The sequence below is a fragment of the Lathamus discolor genome, chromosome 3 (assembly GCF_037157495.1).
Source record: "Lathamus discolor isolate bLatDis1 chromosome 3, bLatDis1.hap1, whole genome shotgun sequence".
Lineage (NCBI taxonomy): Eukaryota > Metazoa > Chordata > Aves > Psittaciformes > Psittacidae > Lathamus > Lathamus discolor.
In genome coordinates this window covers 49210247-49229943 of record NC_088886.1, presented here as the reverse complement: position 1 = coordinate 49229943, position 19697 = coordinate 49210247, and the positions used below count along the sequence as shown (strand labels likewise).

Here is a 19697-nt window from a genome sequence, read left to right as displayed (position 1 = left end):
CATCAGTTCATTGTGGGTGTAGCTGAGAGCAAACACCCTGGGCTCCCTGACTGGGAAAGGACACCTTTTCAGGGAAGACTGCTGTAGCTTCTTTTAGAGATGACAAGATTGATTTCTTTATTTGGTTTTGGTGTAAGGTGTTAGATTAATTGTCAGTCTCATCTAGGCAGTGCAGTGAATGCCTTTCTTTCTCTGTTAGTATCCTTCAACAGCTAGGTGTCTGGACATCACTGGCTCAAGCAGAAGGAGTTAAAGTGGTAGGATCAGTGTTTTTTTCCCTGTGAGTGAGAGCAATTTTCTGTTAATCTCATTTCTGCCCTTACTGAGGGCCAGTGTAGTAGCATGGCTGTTGTGCATCAGCCTGCACAGCAAGAGACCTGTGGCTGCCTGCAGTGCAGGGAACGCAGGATTGTCTTGTGCTCGCAAGGTACCTGGCTTTGTCTTTTGTGTGTCTGAAGCTGTATGAAAGGTGAGGACTGCTGAACCACTCTGCAAGGGAAGTGTCCCTATTAACATGTTTCTGGATTCCTAATTAACCTCATTAAAATGTTTAATTGTAACACCACTGCATGGTAAGCAGAACAGGTTTGTATGGTTGCTTAATTTCCCCAAAGAATTGTTACGCTTGTTGCATTAAAATCTTATCTATCCTTCACAGTGAAGCCTGAATTGTTCCAATTTGTTCTCCTTAGAACAGGAGTGAGGTTTGAGACTGTATTCTTTTATTTCCCCTCTCTGATGATACCACCAAATCCCAATGTAAATGTTGTTTTATAATTGACTAATGGGGAATGCTCTTCATAAATTTATCTTGCACAAAATTACATTTTATTTGCAATTACACAGCAGACTCTTAATTCTGTGACTCCTCGTCTGGACAATTTAAGTATGAAGATCTTCTTGATCTTTTTATTTCTCCTCTTGTCTTACAAACTTTGTTCTTTGAACAGAGGATTCCCAACACTGAATACAGAGATTTTTAAAATGTTAGGGTGATGTAAGAAGGAGTTAGTGATTTTCTATGTTGGTCTCTCCAGTGATCCACAAAGTCAGTAACTTCTTATCAAAGGAGTGTCTGTATTTCTGTGTTTTATGCCAATATTTGAGATTTCATGTCTTCCAAGGTGATCTAAAACTGATACTATGTACTTTGCATTTTCCTTCTTTTCTTTTTTTTTTCTCCCTTCAGAAGACACAAAATTAGGAAAAGGGACATCACTGAATAGGAGTGATAATAAATCTATGTTACCAACTGTTTTAAATTACTTTTCCCCATTGCCTAAGAGCATGCCAGTGGCTTGTTGAATGAGCCGGTGGTTCCTTATAAAAGATGGCTGTTTTTTAAGTAATGAAAGGTCCTTGGATGCTTCATCCTGGGATGTTTGAACTTTACATAGGGTACTGTTGTACAGATGCAGTTGTAGATATTTTTGGCTTTGCCGCCCTGTGCTGTCTGAACAAATTATTTTGAACTTAGTTTTACTTCCAGGGAAAAGGCTCCTTCCTCTTAGCAGGACCACAGAGATGCTGCTTGTTCTTCTCTAACGTCATACTGATTTTTGCAGTAGTGTTTCATGTTCTATAAAAGGTTTCTGTAGGGGATCCATTCTTACATAGCACAGTTTTTGATGGAAATGCAGTTAACCACCACTTTTCCACTTTCCCAAGGAAAAAGAAAGATTCCTGTGATTATCTTCTTCGGGAATAAATTTTATCATAGCTTTTTTTTTTTATCATATATTTAAAGGAAAAGTCAGGGAAGAGGGAAGGAGTTTTATTTTTAGAAAATTGTCAGTATTTATTTGTGCTTGCTTACAGTTGATACAGATCAGGGCATTTTATCCAAGATAGAATGCTCCATGCCAAACCCCTGTTTCTAATAAGAATGGACAGTCCTTGCCTTAAAAAGGTACTTGGCTTCATTCATTGCCTATCTTATGTGTCTGTAGCACCCTTTCCTAGGTATTCGTAATGCCTCAGGGTAAAGTTAGTGTTGCTGCAGGTGAATGCTGCAGTCTATCATATGAAAAATATATTCTGAAAATAAAAGAACTTAAAGCAGACTTTACAGGTGTATCCTTTTTATTGACGTCACACATTTTTTAGTGGATGCTCTGGGGCACTTCAGCCTCAACTTGATGTTGAACTTCCAAGTTTGATGCTCAGCTTCAAAGGTATTTATTTTTAATCTGTTTTATGAATGATAGAGAAGTGAGAAACAGATTGGGAAGTGGTAATTAACAGGGGTTATGTGTTGGGGTGATGCGTGTGGTTTTTTAGTGTTCATTAGCAAAATCTGATTTCATGCTTGCAAGAGCCACACGGGCTTTACCAGCCTTACACAATTTAGTTTGGTTTAGTCCGTTCTTCAGATGTAAGGGTACAATTTGCTGAAAAACAGATAATGTAGATGGGCTTTTTATGTGCAAAACATGTAGAGGGGTGTGGGAGAGTCTGGGCTGCTGAAAGGTTTTAGAGTTGACATAAAGGAGAGCCTTTTGAGTTTTGTTAATGGTGCTCAACTTAATGCAGCTTTTTTTAAATCCAGGTCATGCAAACACTTAGATATTGGTCTGCTTAAAAAAGTCAGTTTGATGGAAATTGATACTGAGGTGTAGAGGAAAAGACAGTGTTAGTAAGATAAGATAACTACAGTGCGGGAAAGAAAGACTTTTGTCTTAGGAAGAATAAATGTTGATTTATAGTAAAGTCTGGACCCCAGCTGAATGGGCCGGCCTGTGGACAGCAGACATGGTCCTCTGGAAAGCTAGGAGCTTTTATTTCTCTCTGCTGCCGCCATCTGACAAAGGGAGAAAGCATTGGTGATGGGTAACACAGAAACCTATCTGCTTTCCTGGGCAGAGGGCAACTTTGGCTCCCCACCCCGTGCTTGTCTTCTACTCGTTTGTTAAAACACTGAACTACTTGTTAAACACAGGGCAGCTAACGCGTGGGAATTAGCCCAGGATAGAAACACACTGAGGGCAGTATTTTTAGAGGAAGGAAAACTCGCCGCAACCTCAAGCTGCTAGTGTTGGAGCATCTTTTATGTAATACGTGTAGAACAAGCCCTCAGGAAACATGAGGTTTCAAAATACAGTGATTTATCTTCTAAATTGCTTATTTGATCTCTCTTCTAGGTTGTGTATTTTGTTTGGTTTCTGCCTTCTTCCCTGGTCATAACTCTAAACAGATTTTTAGTATGTTGTTACAGAGCATGTTCTCTAGTTCATTAATTGGTAGAAACTGATATATTTTACTGTTAACAAAATATTTTAATTGTTTCAAAAGTAATCAAGTTTTTAAAAAAACCTTAAGGTCTGCACATGTAATATACTTACTCCTACTGCTCTGTGCTTGATTTGTGTTGTGCTGGTAGCTGATTATAAGAGATTTCTTTAGTCAGTTCAGTATTGGGAATGGCAGCTAAAACGTCTGTGGTCCTGTACATTTAGGAGGGAATTAAGTATGTTATGGTGAAAAACATGGTTGAAAGGTGCAGATACTTTCTGTTGTGCAGCTCATTGCCTCTGAAAACAGCTTCAATAGCCTACGGTAGTATATTAGATATAGTATAGATAGATATTATAGATTATAAAGACAATGCGTTCTCTTGCTGTCTCTCATTGCCATGCCCAGAATGCACACTATTAATTTTCTCTCACTCTTCAGATTATCACTCCATGTCGGAAGCTCATCCTTTGTGCTGATAACAGAAAAGAGATGGAAGATTGGATTGCGGCACTGAAGACTGTACAAAACCGTGAACATTTTGAGGTAATAAAAAAATGGGTTCCTTTGCACTCTGTGCTTCATCTCCTACCATTATTTAATGTTATTCAGCTTGGCTTGAGATTGGAGTCAGCTTCCATGAAAGTTAAAAGAAGTCATATTATTTGCTATAATGGGTATAGCGTTAAGCCTTCTGTAAAAGCTATCCCAAATACAGTGAAGTGATTCTCCAAAGAATGCCTGTGGCTTTGTATAACCCTCCCTTGGTAACTTCAAGAGCCCTTTTCTGAATATGGGTAGGTTATGAAACACAGTTCTGCTCCCATTGTCTTTTCACTCTTCAGTTTTCCTCCCTGTCCTAATTCATGTCTTGCCTGCTTGGTATTCTGCCTACTTCAGAACATCTGTTTGCTTTCTGGGGCTGTAGTAAGACCAGCACCGTCACCAAAAGAAGCTTTCTTGTGTTCTCCCCACTCTGAAGTTTGTCTTCTCCCTTATGCTGGCACAAGCATTCCTCTGCTGCACAGTAAGCCAGGTTGGGGAACTGATCTTACTGAAAACTTAATCCAGCAAACAACTAGGGAAGGGAAGGGTCAACTCTCCAGCAGATAAATTCTCCAGTTCATTTCCCTAAACACACTTGTAGTGAGACAAGGATGGGAGGTAGGACAGGAGCAGAAATGAAGGTGTGTCATCTTCTTCAAGTACTCTCTTCTGACTCTTCTTGAGTCAGCTAGTGTGTGTAAACTGCACATGGCCTACTCTTCCCTAGTGAAAGCATTCTGTTTCTGACTCCTATGTGCAAGTCTTAGTTTTACAAAGGAAAAAAGGTCTTGTTGTTTTTGCTTTTGACTTTGCTGTAATATGTTTATTTTATTAGTCTACCCAGTACAGCATGGACCACTTCTCAGGGATGCATAACTGGTACGCCTGCTCGCATGCTCGGCCAACATACTGCAATGTGTGTCGGGAGGCATTGTCTGGAGTCACATCACATGGGCTTTCATGTGAAGGTAAGCATGCTCTCTTGTCTCCTGTTTTGGGATCACCAACTTTATAGCTCAGTGCCATGTTCCAGAGATAATCTAAGAGGAATATTGTTAGCAGGCTGCAAAAAAGATGTAGAAGAATGCTGCGTAATAAACTTGAGACAGCTCCAGGCAGCGTATGAGTGAAGGTCTTGTCTAGACCTGATGTTGAATAACCTTTGCTGTTGAATCCCTTTGGCTTCACAGAGAATTTTCATGCAGAAGTCTAGATCAGGATCTTGGCATTTTGTAAAAGGGTAATAGATGTGATGATGTTTTCATGCTGGTTTTAGTGTTGGACCTGGTAGTAATATAGCTGATTTCCCCCCCGCCCCGCCTACCCAAATATTGCCACCCCTTATTTAAAATCATTCTTCTGAAGTGAACAGGGATGTACTTGTGAGGCATCAGAATAATCATAGTAATATTTCATAAGAATAATTGTATTTGTAAAAACCTCCTTGTTATGTGTTTGAATGTCAGGAGTTTATTCTTTTTCAGCTGTGGCATAGCAGACATGCCTGGCTGCTCACAGCTCGTACTTCTAGCATGAATAAGGTTACCCTCACACTGTGTTAAAGGATGCAGGGGTGTATGACTATGCAAATCATGTCACATTTAACAGGGTGATAACTAAGTTTTGTACAAGCAGCTGGCAAAAGTGACAAGGCAAGAATTAATAGCTACCTCACCTTACTCAGGATGCTTAGAGCAGGTAGTTTTGGCAGTGCTAAAAGGGGTAGTGTGTGCCCATGCTTGCTTCTGGAGCCAGATATGGTCACTCGGGAAAGCTTTTGCACAGACTGCCACATTACACATTCTGAGACAGGATTAATACATTCTTCTCTTCCTCTCTAGTGTGCAAGTTTAAAGCCCACAAGCGGTGTGCTGTGCGGGCAACCAATAATTGCAAGTGGACAACTCTGGCCTCTATTGGGAAGGATATCATTGAGGATGAAGACGGGGTAAGTGTTAGTCTTAACTCTTTCAGCCTTACCTTGATGTGGAAGCACAGCGTCTACAGCTTTCTTGACTGTACAGACAGCAGATTCTGCCTCTGTGTGTTTGCAGTGTGGCAAAGGCCTTTACTGTCAGAACATGATATTCTGTGTGAAAAGTCTGACCAGGTTAGCAAGGACTTCCTAATAGTAAGAGCCTCCTCCTATGGACTGGAGGAGCTGAGGTTAAGTGATTGGAGGTATGGGCAGCCTGATCCAATTTTTGGCAAAAGGAAGATAAATGAGTGGCTGGAACAGTACCTTAGCATATGGGATGTCTGATGCCAGTCAGTATTTCCTGAGTACCCTGGGGCGAGTCATCTGGTCTTTTTGTGCTTGTGCATTATGTGAAATGGCAAAACTGATCCTCAGGTGTTTCCTAGAAACTGTCTTTGCTGCCCTTAAACAATGCATAGGAAGACTTGCCTCTCTTTGTGTCTCAGTGCCCCAGGGCATCCTGTGCTCTTGAGTTGCTCTCTGAAAAGTCCGTATTACTTCTCTCCCTCTGTACCATTTGCAGATTTCAATGCCACATCAGTGGTTGGAAGGAAACCTGCCTGTGAGTGCCAAATGCACTGTGTGTGATAAAACTTGTGGCAGTGTCCTGCGACTGCAAGACTGGCGCTGCCTTTGGTGCAAAGCCATGGTGAGTTGAATAAACATGATCATTTCAATAAAAGGATAGTCTTTGATCAGCTCTGTGGTGTGTTTTTTTAATGACATTTACTTAAAAAGAAATCTCTTAACTGTGCTATCAGTATTTGCCATGAAGGACTTTACTGTTCTTTCTCCAGATGATAAAACAGCCTGCAAGAGAGAGAGAAATTTAAATTTGTGCTGAAAAGTATCACTGTGATGCATAAAAAGTATCTGGCTTCTCTGCAACCTCATTTTCTTTTGATAGCAAGTTTTCATAGAGAACCGAATTACAGTAGTTATGAATCAATGGCTCAGGCATGGGAGATGTTGGAGCCATTATTTGTCTTTTTTGCAAGTTGAAAAGGTAGAAGAAATAAAGAATACTAAGCTATTTTAATAATGGCGGTTTCCCTTCCAATTGCAATAGGTTTCTCCTGCCTGATCACTGCAGTGATGCAGATCTTGCTATGCTTCCAGTTGTCTATAATACTAGTAAGAGAAGTATCACAAATACGTTTTTATAATGCAAACCCTCTACTTTGCAGTCTTTGTGTACCAGAAATGATTGAAGTGCCCAACTCTGCTTTGTATTCACTTTCTTATTTGGTGGCTTGATTAATCTCTTCTTCTGTTATATCCCTCATGTCTTCCTGCTTTGTTTTTGAATTCTGGTTTGCTTGAATCCCTAGGTTTTTCTTTTGTGCCATTTCTCACCTCTCAACTGAGGCTCGGATTTTGAAAGCAGAATGGCTGAAGGCTCTTAAACCCACAGAATCTGCTCCCTGGTCCTCTCAGCTCTCAAAGTGCTAGTCTCATAAGTTGATATGGCAGAAACAGTACAAACTAATGGAAGGAGGAGAGTTAGTAAAAGACTGATTAGATAATTCTTGAAGTAACTTTATTGATTGAGATTTCCTTGGCTTCACTCCTTCCTTTTTTGCTCTTTTCTTTACAACCTCTTGTTGTGTGGCTTTATGAGTTATACCACAGCACCCCAAAGGGTCTGAATGTTTTGTTTTAATTTTTTAACTTTTTGTGCTGTTTTCAGGTACATACAGCATGTAAAGAGTTGTTGCCAAACAAGTGCCCTCTTGGGCTGTGCAAGGTATCTGTCATTCCTCCTACTGCTCTTAACAGCATTGATTCAGATGGTAAGTAGCGTTAGTAAGTAGTGCCTTTCTCTTCCTCTCAGTCACAGTCCCTTCAGCTAGCAGTATTAATGGCATATTCTCTCATCTGAAAATTCTGTTTTGGTGTTGATGAAATTCCAAACTGGAAGACATTGCTGAAGTTATGGCAGTGAACTGTTTGCTTTTGGTTTTATTTGCTTTATTACCCGGTAACATCAGTATTTGCTGAAATGCAGCTGTTAAAATTTATTGAGAACCGCTATATTGCAGAAGCAGCTCAGGAACGTTGGAAAAGCTGAAGATTTTGGCATATTGCTAGGAGATAAGCATAACATTTGGCAGCATGAGGTGTGGTTTGTGCTGGATTCAGGGCTCTGCACATTTGGCATCTACCCAGTGAGTGCCATAAGCACAAGAAAAGTATTAGCTTCTTCATAGCTGTGCTGGGGTCTGGGGTCTTGTTTTCTCTCTTCATCTCCATGAACAGCTTTACATCTCTTGGTTTTTTCTCCCTCTCCCTTCCCTTCCCTCCCCCCCCCCGCCCCAACAGGTTTCTGGAAAGCTACTTGTCCCCCTTCTTGCACAAGCCCTTTGTTAGTATTTGTCAACTCAAAAAGTGGAGACAACCAAGGTGTAAAATTTCTACGAAGATTCAAACAGCTACTGAATCCAGCCCAAGTCTTTGACCTCATGAATGGTGGACCTCACCTTGGGTAAGTAGATACTGTATGGCAGTACCCATTCCTTGTAAACACCAGAAAAGTACAAGTGATTTATTTGATTGTAAACTCGTCCACAAACATAGCAAGGAACCTGTTTCTCAGAGAAGACTGAACACATGAAGTTTGGAGGGGTTTTCCCCTCTCTCTGTTTAGTGTTATTGGTTAGCTAAAGCCAAAAATGTTGTTGAAAAAGGTTATTATTTCCATCCATCAGTAACAGCAGGACAGCTTGAGGAGGTTTGGGGAACTCCAGAAACACTCCCCTGGAAGAAGACCAAACATGGAAAGCTTGAATCTAGAAAACTTGTCAGCATACAGACTTGTAACAGGCATCCTGATGTACTGTTAATGAGAGATAACTTCACTTAAATTGGGTGAACAGATGTCATAGGTAGCAAATGAATATTGTCAAAATGAGATTTATCCAGAGATAACTTACCTGGGAAGCCTGGGAAGTATGTGGTGATGATATTGGAGAAGCATCACTTACGAGTGCTTTTCGTAAAGTTGGTTCTGCCCTGGGATATAGATGACATTTCAGTCTTATTTGCCAGCTTACACTAGAATATGTACGGATTAAAAAAAAAAGTGAGCACTGTGGGATAAATTCCTTGAAGGTATTTCTGCAACTCGGTTAAAAAAAAGACATAAAGTTTGCTCTCTAGTTTGCCCCCTTCCAAATATTTCTCTGTTGCTTCGTATTTGAGTAAATTTTATCATGAGCAGGTGCTTCGTACAATAAGGGCCAACTCAAGGTGAATTTCCTTCAAATTTGTCTAAATGTGGCTCAGAGTCTGTGGCTGAGACCTGTAGATGCAGGGTGTTAAATCTAGCAATGTCCACCCCTGGATGAGTTGACTATTAGGTTCCGCTCTTCTCAGAACTGTTGCGGTTTCTTGCCATAGTACATTGCAAAACAGTGGCTTTTAAAGCCAGAACATACTATCCAGGGGATGTGTTTGGCTGATAAATAATTTACAGAAACCTTTTAAATACTCTTTTTCTTCTCCCCAGTTGGGCTGACTGTAGAGAGGAATTTTGCTTTTAAGCAGAAGAGAAGGCAAGAGAGGGAATCAATAATTTTCTCAAGCTGTGGCGCACACTTCTAAAGTAGCTGCTTTTGGATGCTTTCTTAAAAAGAAAGCGATGGTACAGAGTAAAGGCTGCTGCTTGATGATTTTAATAATCTCAGCTGTTGCCAGTCAAACTATACCATAAGATGTCATCCTGACAGCCATTTTTTATGTGTCAGCAATGCCTAAAGAAATAAGGATTTCCATGCACTATAGCAAATCCTGTTTACACGGTAATAAATCTACAAAACCAAAATAAAAGCAGGCAGTAGTTCTGGAACATATTAACATACTCAGTAAAAAGCACAGTTTCAAACAGCTTAAGAGGAGGTTGTTTTTAATATTCTGGGAAGGGTGAATAGAGAAATTCACGCTTGTCTTGCTGATGAGTTATTTGCCTGCCTGTGGGACAGACAAGGCACCGGAGCATTGACTTATGTTGCTTTCCCAGAAGTGGGACTAAAGCTTGTGAGACTTCACAGCCTCTTACAGTTGTTTGCTTATTGAATGACTGCATAAAGTTCCCACTCTTCAAACTTTGCTTTAACTTGTGTGGCCTTAAGTGCATAGGCAGTGACGTCAGAGCACTCCAAACAGTGACAAATAACTAGCATTAGGCTGAACACAGCAAATCTGCAGAAAAAAATTAATTTTTGTGGATAATCAGCTATGACATGCTTGTTTCCTCTTCTGTTCAGACAAAAGTGCCTTGCTTTAGTAGAAGAGTGTGTCTGGGACATACTTCTTTAGTGAATAGCCATTGTAAATCCTTCACTGTATTTATAATTCCTTATTTATAATAATTTTAACTAATCTGTAATCTAACAGTGGCCATATTCATTGCGAAATCAGAGCCTACTTTAAGCAGATCTGTTATATTTATTACCTAGATTGGAATTGTTTATCATTTCTTTCTGTAACAGCAATTGTTCTTCCCTCTTGCTTTTTTCTTTCCCTTCTCTGTAGTTTGCGCTTATTCCAGAAATTTGACACTTTCCGGATTCTAGTTTGCGGTGGGGACGGAAGTGTTGGCTGGGTTCTCTCCGAAATTGATAGCCTCAATCTTCACAAGCAGGTACCTGCCCAAAGAGCTTGGTTGGATGAAGGATTGTAGTTTCAACAGCATAGGTTGAAGAGAACTTTCTTTGGTTGTACAGATGTAGTTTGCCCCAGGACTGAAGCTGCTTGAAAGCTCACCACAGCAGTGCTCTTGCAGTAGTTAGTTCCCTGCAAGAAGTAGTGCTGGACTAATTCGTTATTCCTATCTCCAGTGCTCCTCCACAGCTCCCTCTTACATGATCCAACTTTTGAAGTAGCTCTGAATTACTCCTGCTCCATTGCCAGCAGAGACTTACACTTGGAGACGGCTGCAGTTAGTAAACTGGGAGTTCCACAAGATGTGCTTCATCTTTTCCCTTTAATTGTCTGGTGTAGTTTCCGAGTCTTAGGATAGACAGAAACTTCATTGGAGTAGAGGCATCATACAATGTTTAGTTAGTTTCCATTTTGTCTTGGAGACGTCTATGCTGATTTTACAGAAGAAGCAATAGCACCACCTGGTGGTTAATTAAATACATCTGCAGAAGGGATTACTTTTAGCCAGGTGCTCTTCGAGATGGTAGGTAATACACTTCTCTCTCAACTAACAACTTAAGTAGAGGAAATTTTTCCTTACTTGCCTGCTCTTCTGGCTGATTTCCCCATCCAGTTACTTTCTCCTCACCCTGGGACTAGCTGTTTCTTAATGACTGGTCTGTGTAAAGAATCGGTCATGTTACTTGTGGCTGTTTGTGGCTTGTGTGTTCCCATTTGAATATCAGTTTTTCTTTCCTTTTCTCTAATGCAGTGTCAGCTGGGAGTGCTGCCCTTGGGAACAGGGAATGACCTTGCGCGTGTGTTAGGCTGGGGGTCTGCCTGTGATGATGATACCCAGCTCCCACAGATCCTGGAGAAGCTGGAGAGGGCCAGTACCAAAATGCTGGACAGGTGGGTAACCATCACTAATGCCCTCAAGAGTGATGTGAAAATACCCTTCCAGGATAACTGGGCAGTTCCTGGTTTTGCCCACCTGCTGGACTTCTTATTAATGCCAGTTAACGTTTTTTCTTCTCTGTCCCCCTGCTGCAGCAAGATGTAGTCTGGCTTTTTGTGTCAGTTCTGTAGAATAGTAATGAGTAAAGTTGTCTGATGTCCAGTGTCCTCTTTCGAGTTCCAGAGTTCTCATCAGTTGATTGTGTTAGCCTTACAGTCATGGTTTATTTTCTTTAAGCTATTTTTTGTGATAAATTTGAACCAATTTATCTTGAGTTTGGCCTAGAGATGAAAGCTGTATGCAGTAATTGACATATTTACCCCTAGTACTAATATTGCTTATGTATGTTTCTACATTTAAAAATGCTTCTTGTCATTCGAGTTGCATCTTGGCATCTATTATGTTGTAATGCCCATATTTCTGTGAGAGAGGGAGGAAGTATAGAAAAGTTCCATGTGCTGTAGGAGACTTGTTCATAGTGTTATCCTTCACTCTTCCCCCAGTTCAGCCTCTCTGCAGTTCCATTGCACCCCCGTGGCTTCCTTACATCAATCGTGCCCTAGCCAAAGTGCAGTTTGTTCTGCTTTGCGGTTCTAACCTGTTATGTGCTTTGGATAAAGGAGGAAATCATCTGCCTTGTACTGACAAGTATGATGCCTCCTTTTCAATAGGTGGAGCATCATGGTTTATGAAACCAAACTCCCCCGCCAGGCCTCCACTTCTACAGTCACTGAAGATTTCAGTGAGGATTCTGAGGTATGTCACGAGATGCAGAGGACAGTGGACTGTGAGCAACAGCCTCAGAACAGACAAGATAGGAGGCAATGTTGAGCTCAAATGGGGCGGGCCTGAGCCGTGACTTGGGTGTAGCAGGAGCTACAAAGACCTGGGAGCTTTAAGTTAATGAAATATTATGGAGAAGGATGGAGGCTGGGTCACTAGAGTCAACAACTGTAATGAGGGATGATGCTTTAGAAGAGGACAGAGAGGAAACAATTGACTTTTATTTGCTGTCATGATGTGAAGTTGTTGAAATCGTGGAAAGTTGCGTAGCAGTCATAAAAAAGTAGTTTTAGATCCATAGTTGATCAGAGACTTTAAGAACTGTGCTGATGATAATTTCTAGGTTCAGAATTAGTTTATTCATCAGATTCAGGACCGAGACCTGAACAACAGAACTTCTCTAGGGCAAAAGAACCTGTAGAAGGATGGGTACTCTCTAGGGAGTTACACAGCATATGTTGTAATGTTGGGTGGCTTTTTTCTGCCTGTCACCAGGTGCAGAAGATTCTCTTCTATGAAGATTCTGTGGCTGCTCATTTGTCCAAAATTTTGACGTCTGATCAACACTCAGTGGTCATCTCCTCAGCCAAGTGAGTACTTAGAGGACAACTGCTCTAAGTGAAAGTTGCACTCTGAAAATCCTCAGACAATCCTTGTGTGACTTTCTTTTCACTACCTTCTTTGTCTAGGGTGCTTTGTGAGACAGTGAAGGATTTTGTGGCTCGAGTAGGGAAAGCCTACGAGAAGGCAACAGAGAGCTCAGAGGAATCAGAGGTCATGGCCAGGAAGGTAAGCTTGGAAAAAATGTTTTCTACTTCTGAAGTGGAAAACTGCTGTTTTCAGAGAACCAGGAGAGCAGCAGTTCAGCAAGCACTAAAAGAATGAGCTACCCAGTCTACTGTTAGTTATACACAAATGTTGTTGTTTTCCTTGTAGTGCTCTGTCTTGAAGGAGAAGCTCGACTCATTGCTGAAGACATTGAACGATGAATCTCAAGCGTCTTCATCTCTGCCAAACCCTCCTCCCACCATTGCAGAGGAAACCGAAGATGGTGATGGATCAGGCAGTGCTTGTGATTCTTCTAGCGACCGGTCAGTGGGCTCGTCATGTACTGCACGGCCCCAGATATTTCGTCCCCGAGAACAGCTCATGTTGAGAGCCAACAGCTTGAAAAAAGCCATTCGTCAGATAATAGAGCATGCAGAAAAAGGTAACCTGTTAGGAGTCCTGCTTGTGACTTGTTACAGTCTCTTTAAAAGTATACATTTCCGTTATTCCGTAGGGGAGTTATGTTCTTGATTAAAGACAGGTTTCCTGAGCTACAGAAGCTATTCAGAAAGACTGGTTATTTGATTTCAGTATCATCTCTGCCAAGCGCACCTGTTTGAAATATTGCTTGGTAAATGAGTCCAAAGTTCAAGATACCTTGTCTCCCATTGGGCTGGTTTAGGAAGTTACTACCCTCCCACACTCTGTTCATTTGCGTTTCCTGCCTGTCCCCACCCATACCACAACTGTGTCAGCACAACTGTTTGTGTGGCCTTGCCCTAAAACAGATCTGAAAATACTTAGGAAGAAAGTATTTTAAGTATTTTAACTTGGATTGTTTCAGAAATCTTTTAGATTTAGAGCCCAGCAAAACAGTGCAGTGGTACAGTGGTACAACTGCAGGAGAGGGCAGGAACTTCTTAAACTAGCATTGTAACTGGGAAAATGTTTTAATACTGCACCTTGAGGCAAATCGGTTCTGTTCCAGTGTTAACTTCCTAGACAGGTGACCCTTTTCTCCACATCTTGACCCTTATCTCTCTCCAGCCCACTCATACACATAACTCAGAGTTCCATTTCCTTTGAAAGGCGTCAGTCTCCCAGATGTTAGTCATAAACTCAGTGGTTTAACTTAGACCAAAGGAAGGTACTTAACAGCTTATATTGTAGATAAAAGCATTGAAGTTGCCGATGTGACGTCCATGCACACCTAAATGTGCACTATAAGCAGCTGTGTAGTAAGTTGCACAGAATTGCAATATTGCTTGGATTTCCAGCATTGCAATATTGCATACAACCTATCCTGAAGGTAAAGTTATATCAGATGATGGAAGTAGAGCAGGCGGCCTGCTTCTGATGAAGTAGAGGTCTTGACGTCACTGCAGTCCCAGTTTACTGCTGCTTACCTTATGCCGATTTGATGTTCTTTTAGAGCTCAACCAGTTTGCTTAATCCAGCAAGAAGACTTGCTATTTCTGCTGGGCTTGGATTACCTTGTGGATAGTTTTGATGAACTCCAGAGTCAGCACAAGGGAGGGGAACAGACTGGAAGAAGAAGGGCCTGTCTCGCTGCAGAGGCAGTGAGCTAGCAGATCAGCTCAGGGCTGTACCTAGTGAGGGGCTGCTGGAGAGGAAAGCATGTTGATTGCATGCAAAGGAAGTTTGATTTCTTTAGGCAACATACTGGCATTTAATTCTTACCAGTTCTTAGGCAAACTGCAGTTACATTTCAAATGTATTTGTTCGACTTCTCCAAACTATTTTTCTCCTTCCAAAGTATGTAATTCAATTCTTTCCTTTGTATTGCTTTCTACCAACTGCTATTTTCTTCCCCCTGACTATGTGTGTCTAATTATTCTTTTCAAGTGGCTCATCCTGTTGCCCCAGTACAGATTAAGCAAACAGAAAAATCATTAATCATTTAATATCCATTTGGTTAGAACTTCTGGCAACATTTAAATGCAGGTAAATAGAAGCCTATCACCTGTAGCACAGTGTATATCTTGGGAAGCCTGAGTACCTGTAGCATTAAAGGTGGACACTTCTATTTAGAACCTCACTGCTAAAGAGATCAGCAAAGAAAACAGGAGGCTAAGCCAGCCCCATTCTGAAAGCTTTCCAGAGCAGAGCTTAGTCGAGTCAAATAATATAGGAATGCTTTTTGTTCTGTTCTTTAAGGAATTGAGGCCTTTAGAGTTCCATCCTATTGTTATTTACATCAGTGGGAGATGTTCCTTGCTAGAAGAGCTGTGAGGCACTCACTTTCTCTCTCCTTACAGCTGTAGATGAGCAGAATGCCCAGACTCAGGAGCAAGAAGGCTTCCTGCTTAGCCTCTCAGCCTCTGAAGAGGGCAAGGAGCTGAGGAATGAGGATAAGATCTCCTTGCAGTCATCACACAGCAGCAGCTATGGAGTGTCCAAAGGGAGGAGCCAGCGGAAAGGTACTGCTTTGGGGCTGCCACCATGCGGATCTTGCCTGTGAATTGCGATTCTGTTAGTTGCAAAAAGTGAGGGAGGTGTTATGTGTATTACCTTCCAAGTTCTGTTTTTCTCTAATTTTTGAATGATTGCCCTTCAGATGCCAGGCCTTGCACATTTCTAGGTTCTAGCCTGTGCATAATACACCCCACTTTTCACTACATCTCTGATGGCTGGTCTGTGAACTTAGCATACGGAGCCTAGGATTCAGAAATTCTCTTGCACCCTAGCCAGTAATTTGGGTTCTCTTGGCTTTCAGTGCTTGGACAGGATTGGTCTTGAGCAGTTTTCATGTCATTTACTTGATGACATTTCCCTGTAAGCCTCTGACATCGTTTGCAGATGACAAGAGACCAGAAGCCAATTTGCTTTAATAACTGTATTGTGTGAGTAATTTATTAGAGCTCCCTGATCACTGCAGATTTATTTGGAACTTATCTGAGTATTGATTGGAAGCTAAATACCCTGTCTGTTGTACTGCTGGCAGTAGCTTTTTTTCATCTCCATTTCTAATATTTGAATGTGGCATTTTGGTACCTCCTGTCTGTGAGCTTTTCTGGCTGCACATGTGCCACATCTCTGTCTCCTAATGACTGATTCTGTCAGCTTTTTGTTTTATGGTGGCTGCTGCAGTGTTTTGCCATTGTGTGCTTCCTAAGCCAGCCTTGCTGCTTGGGCTGTGCTGCTATGTGCTGGTCTGAATCACAGTGTTATGTTTGTCTATAGCCATGTTTGTGTTGTGTTTTACAGCATCCAAGTCTCCTTGTGAAAGACTAATAAACAAAGGAAGTTTGTCACTGGGTAGCTCTGCATCTCTTCCTCCCCAGACAGGAAACCGAGACAACTTGCCAATGCTCAACACAAAAATTCTCTACCCAAGTAAGTGTAACACCCACCACTTCCCACTGAGGCAGCCAACTGGGGTACGGGTGACAGCAGCACAGGCTGCAGTCTCCACATGAAAGCATGAAATTGACCTGCCTGATGTCCTTTTTGTGCACGGTCAGATTAAAGAGAAATTCATTCCTGGATAACTTTCCACTAGGGCTGAAAAGTGGAGACTTGGAGGGAGCTGTAGCTCTTTGCAGTTTGTAGCTGAGACATAGACATAGATGTGCAGTGGCAGAATTTAGATGCCAATTACAAGGAGGTACTGAGCTCAAAGTAACCTTGAGAACACGGGTACAATGCTGCTGAGAGGTATCTGAAGAGTGGCAGTCACAGACTGAGAGGAGCAGTCCTTTCATGTGAAGGCTGAAGTCACTGGAGGTGCGCAGACCCAGCAGAATTCAAACCTCCCACATCTTGTTTAGCAACTTCTCCCCATCACTGGTACTGTCCTTCTGCTTCTTCCCCCAGATTACTTGTTCAAATTGTTTCTTCTGGAGGAAGGTTGTTTCCTTTCTCTTTAACAAATCTACTGTTTTTGTGTCGCAAGCTTATCATTTAAGAAACAGGAGGCAGTAATTCTTGAGCAACTTGGAGAATAACTTGAGTCCTACTCTGTCTTTCCTCCTTAAAGCAAGGATGTTGCATGTGTTACCCTGGAACAAAAAAGCTGACGCAGTGAATACACTCCTATTTCCCATTTCCTTGTGTCTGTTACAACTGCGCTGCTGGCCTTAGGTGATATCATGTCAATCAAAACCCCTGCAGGTGGCCTCAGAAACCCTTCTCCTTATTGAGAGAGCTAAGCCTTCTGTAGCGGAAGAAAGTGCTATTACTATTTGCTTTCCACAGTGAACAACAAGAGTTAATATGTTCTGCTCTGTTGTCTTGTCTCTGAGATTGAAGTTACCTGTTTTCTGCTTATTATTAATCATGCTCTTCCCTGTGGTCAATATTCCTACAGATATCCGTGCTGGCATGTCTGGTTCTTTGCCTGGGAGCTCTGTCATCAGCCGGTTGTTGATCCATGCTGATCCCTTTAACTCTGAGCCTGAAAACCTGTGAGTATGGACAGGAGGCTGAAGGGAAAGAGTGGCTATTTCTAAATGGACCTCAGCAGAGCAGCAGATTACAGGGCTAAATAATGGGCTGCAGCAGCCCAGAGTTACATGAATGAATTCATACGCTGAGTGCCAGTGAGGGTCAGTACGTGCAGTTATATATGTGTGGTTATACGTTATGCATTTTTAGGGTTTAGGTGAGAATGAGATCTAGATCAGCCTTCTCCCTAGACTCAGAGATGAGTCTGGCTTCTAGTTAGTAAACAGGAACCTGTGGGGAAATCACTACCCTTACAGCATAAAGGTCCAAGAAAGGTCATGGGCACGCAGTTACAGGGGAGGCAGGTGGGAAATACCATGTGAAGACTTTCTCAGGCTCTTTCTGCTAAACTGTTTACCAGTAAAACCCCAGTGATACAGTGACTTTTACATTTTTTTACATGGGGTTCAGTGCCCCTGAGATGAATGGCTGACGTATTTGAGCTCATTTGTCAGGCTTTCTGTAGGTAACACCTAATATATATATATGTGTGTGTGTGTGTGTATAGGCGCAATTAGCATTGCTAATGTTTCATGACACCTTTTGCACAATGTAGTGACCAGCTCTTTGTAAATGAAGTGTAGGCTTCTGAGTTTCTGTGGCAAGGGGAGAATTCCTGTGCAAATCCTGGCTGTGGAGTCTTACAGACAGGGGCTGCAGGCCAGGAACCACTGCTCATCAGCTACTTCTGTGGTATTCCTTGTGGGTTTTAGGCATTTCCCAGCAGTGCTTAACAGAGCATGTTGGCATACAGTGTTCTTCTTCTTCACCTTTTTATGCAAAAGAATTATGAGGTGGCTAGAGGAGGCATGTGAGCTGTATACCAAATGGTACGTAGACTTACAAATGGGAGCTTTTGTTCTTTTGTTTGGCAGTGAATGTTACACAGAGAAGTGTGTCATGAATAATTATTTTGGAATTGGTCTGGATGCAAAGATTTCTTTGGACTTCAACAACAAACGTGATGAACACCCAGAGAAATGCAGGTGGGTTTGGCTTTGGCTGACCTTTGGGCGCTTCCAAAAGTGACCGAAACCACTTTATGTGTGGTTTTGAAACAGATTGTGTACAAGTGTGCTCAATTAGCTGTATTGTCATTCTTCTCTGCATAATCCTCCTTTAAGGCTGAAAATCACGAGGGAGGAGATAAGTTACTGATTTATTACTGATTCATTATGCTGTTGTGGCTAGTATAAGATTTTTGAGTAGCTACATTGGTGTGGATATAGTGCACTGGTTCTGTTCATGATCTCACAGATTTTGCTATTGGGCTTGCTGTTTAGCTGTGAAAGAAGCACATCTCAGCTCTAGCTGCTGTGGAGGCTGATTTTGGCTTGATCCTAACTTAGTATAAACCTCAGGTTTTGGCTTTTTGAATACCTGGGGTGCTTTATGTGTGATTGATGCATTTGCTATACTTGAGCTGGTACAGCAAAATGCTTTTGATGTCCTGGTATATGAAATAATTGACAGGTTCTGTACCAAGGGAATCTGTGTATCTTTCTGGTAGGGTGTGCTACTCAGTTATCCTCAGTTCCTATCTGTCATTAATTTAAAGGGGAGTAGCTTCCTAGCACAAGCAATGACCATGTTGAGTGCTTGACCCTTTTGGAAGCAAAGCACCTTTGTGTTTTAGGATGTAGGAAATATCATTTCATTGTGTTTTATTTTTCCTTCTAAGTGAAAAGGTAAATGCCTATGCTAACTTTTCCTCTTATAATTTGGCCCCTTAGAAGTCGTACTAAAAACATGATGTGGTACGGAGTACTGGGGACCAAGGAGCTGCTACACAGAACATATAAAAACCTGGAGCAGAAAGTCTTGCTGGAGGTGAGGAATTAGCATTCTCTTCTGTTCCTAAAACTGGGATGCCCTTCAAACACTTGGACTTTGGTGTAGTGATTCTATTTGCTGACATTAGGGTATTTCTTCCTTGCCTGCCTGGCACAATGTACTTGCTGTATCTCACCCTGAGCTAGCTAAAAGTGGCTTCTTCTGATTCTGCAAGGTAACTTCTCAGCCAGTAAAGTGTCATTCTGCTGAGAGGTATTAGCTGTCCCCACTCAGTATTCAGCATAGGTAAGATTGTTATATGTGGTATCTCATGTGAATACATCATTTTAGATAGTAGGTGCAGTGTAAAGCTCTGAACGTAACTATAATGCGCATCAAACTAGAAAAGTATTTTTGTATAGGCTATGTACAGCATAAACAGGTAGCTTGTGGAAGAGACCCTCATCACAGCAGACTGCATAGGTGTTTCAGGACTTTTATTCCACTTTCTTGAGGAATAAACCAAGAGGCTTTGCCAAGCGTCTCATTACA

The 19697-nt window shown here is 41.7% G+C and overlaps 1 protein-coding gene across 7 annotated transcripts in view; it reads left to right on the top strand.

Annotated features, from left to right (window-relative positions):
• The window catches only part of DGKD (diacylglycerol kinase delta), a 60220-nt gene that overhangs the window by 27881 nt on the left and 12642 nt on the right, over positions 1-19697 (top strand). For 6 of the 7 annotated variants that reach the window (XM_065675058.1, XM_065675057.1, XM_065675059.1 and 3 more), the window contains 17 exons: positions 3673-3777; positions 4613-4745; positions 5619-5725; positions 6279-6404; positions 7446-7548; positions 8078-8240; positions 10289-10397; positions 11169-11308; positions 12026-12110; positions 12633-12727; positions 12827-12926; positions 13074-13347; positions 15185-15346; positions 16134-16262; positions 17236-17332; positions 18248-18358; positions 19106-19202. In XM_065675058.1, the coding sequence (XP_065531130.1) occupies positions 3673-3777; positions 4613-4745; positions 5619-5725; positions 6279-6404; positions 7446-7548; positions 8078-8240; positions 10289-10397; positions 11169-11308; positions 12026-12110; positions 12633-12727; positions 12827-12926; positions 13074-13347; positions 15185-15346; positions 16134-16262; positions 17236-17332; positions 18248-18358; positions 19106-19202 (2136 nt within the window). Of the gene's footprint in view, positions 1-1689; positions 1910-3672; positions 3778-4612; positions 4746-5618; positions 5726-6278; positions 6405-7445; positions 7549-8077; positions 8241-10288; positions 10398-11168; positions 11309-12025; positions 12111-12632; positions 12728-12826; positions 12927-13073; positions 13348-15184; positions 15347-16133; positions 16263-17235; positions 17333-18247; positions 18359-19105; positions 19203-19697 lie in introns of those variants that run through there. The other variant, XM_065675060.1, reaches the window with a different exon arrangement.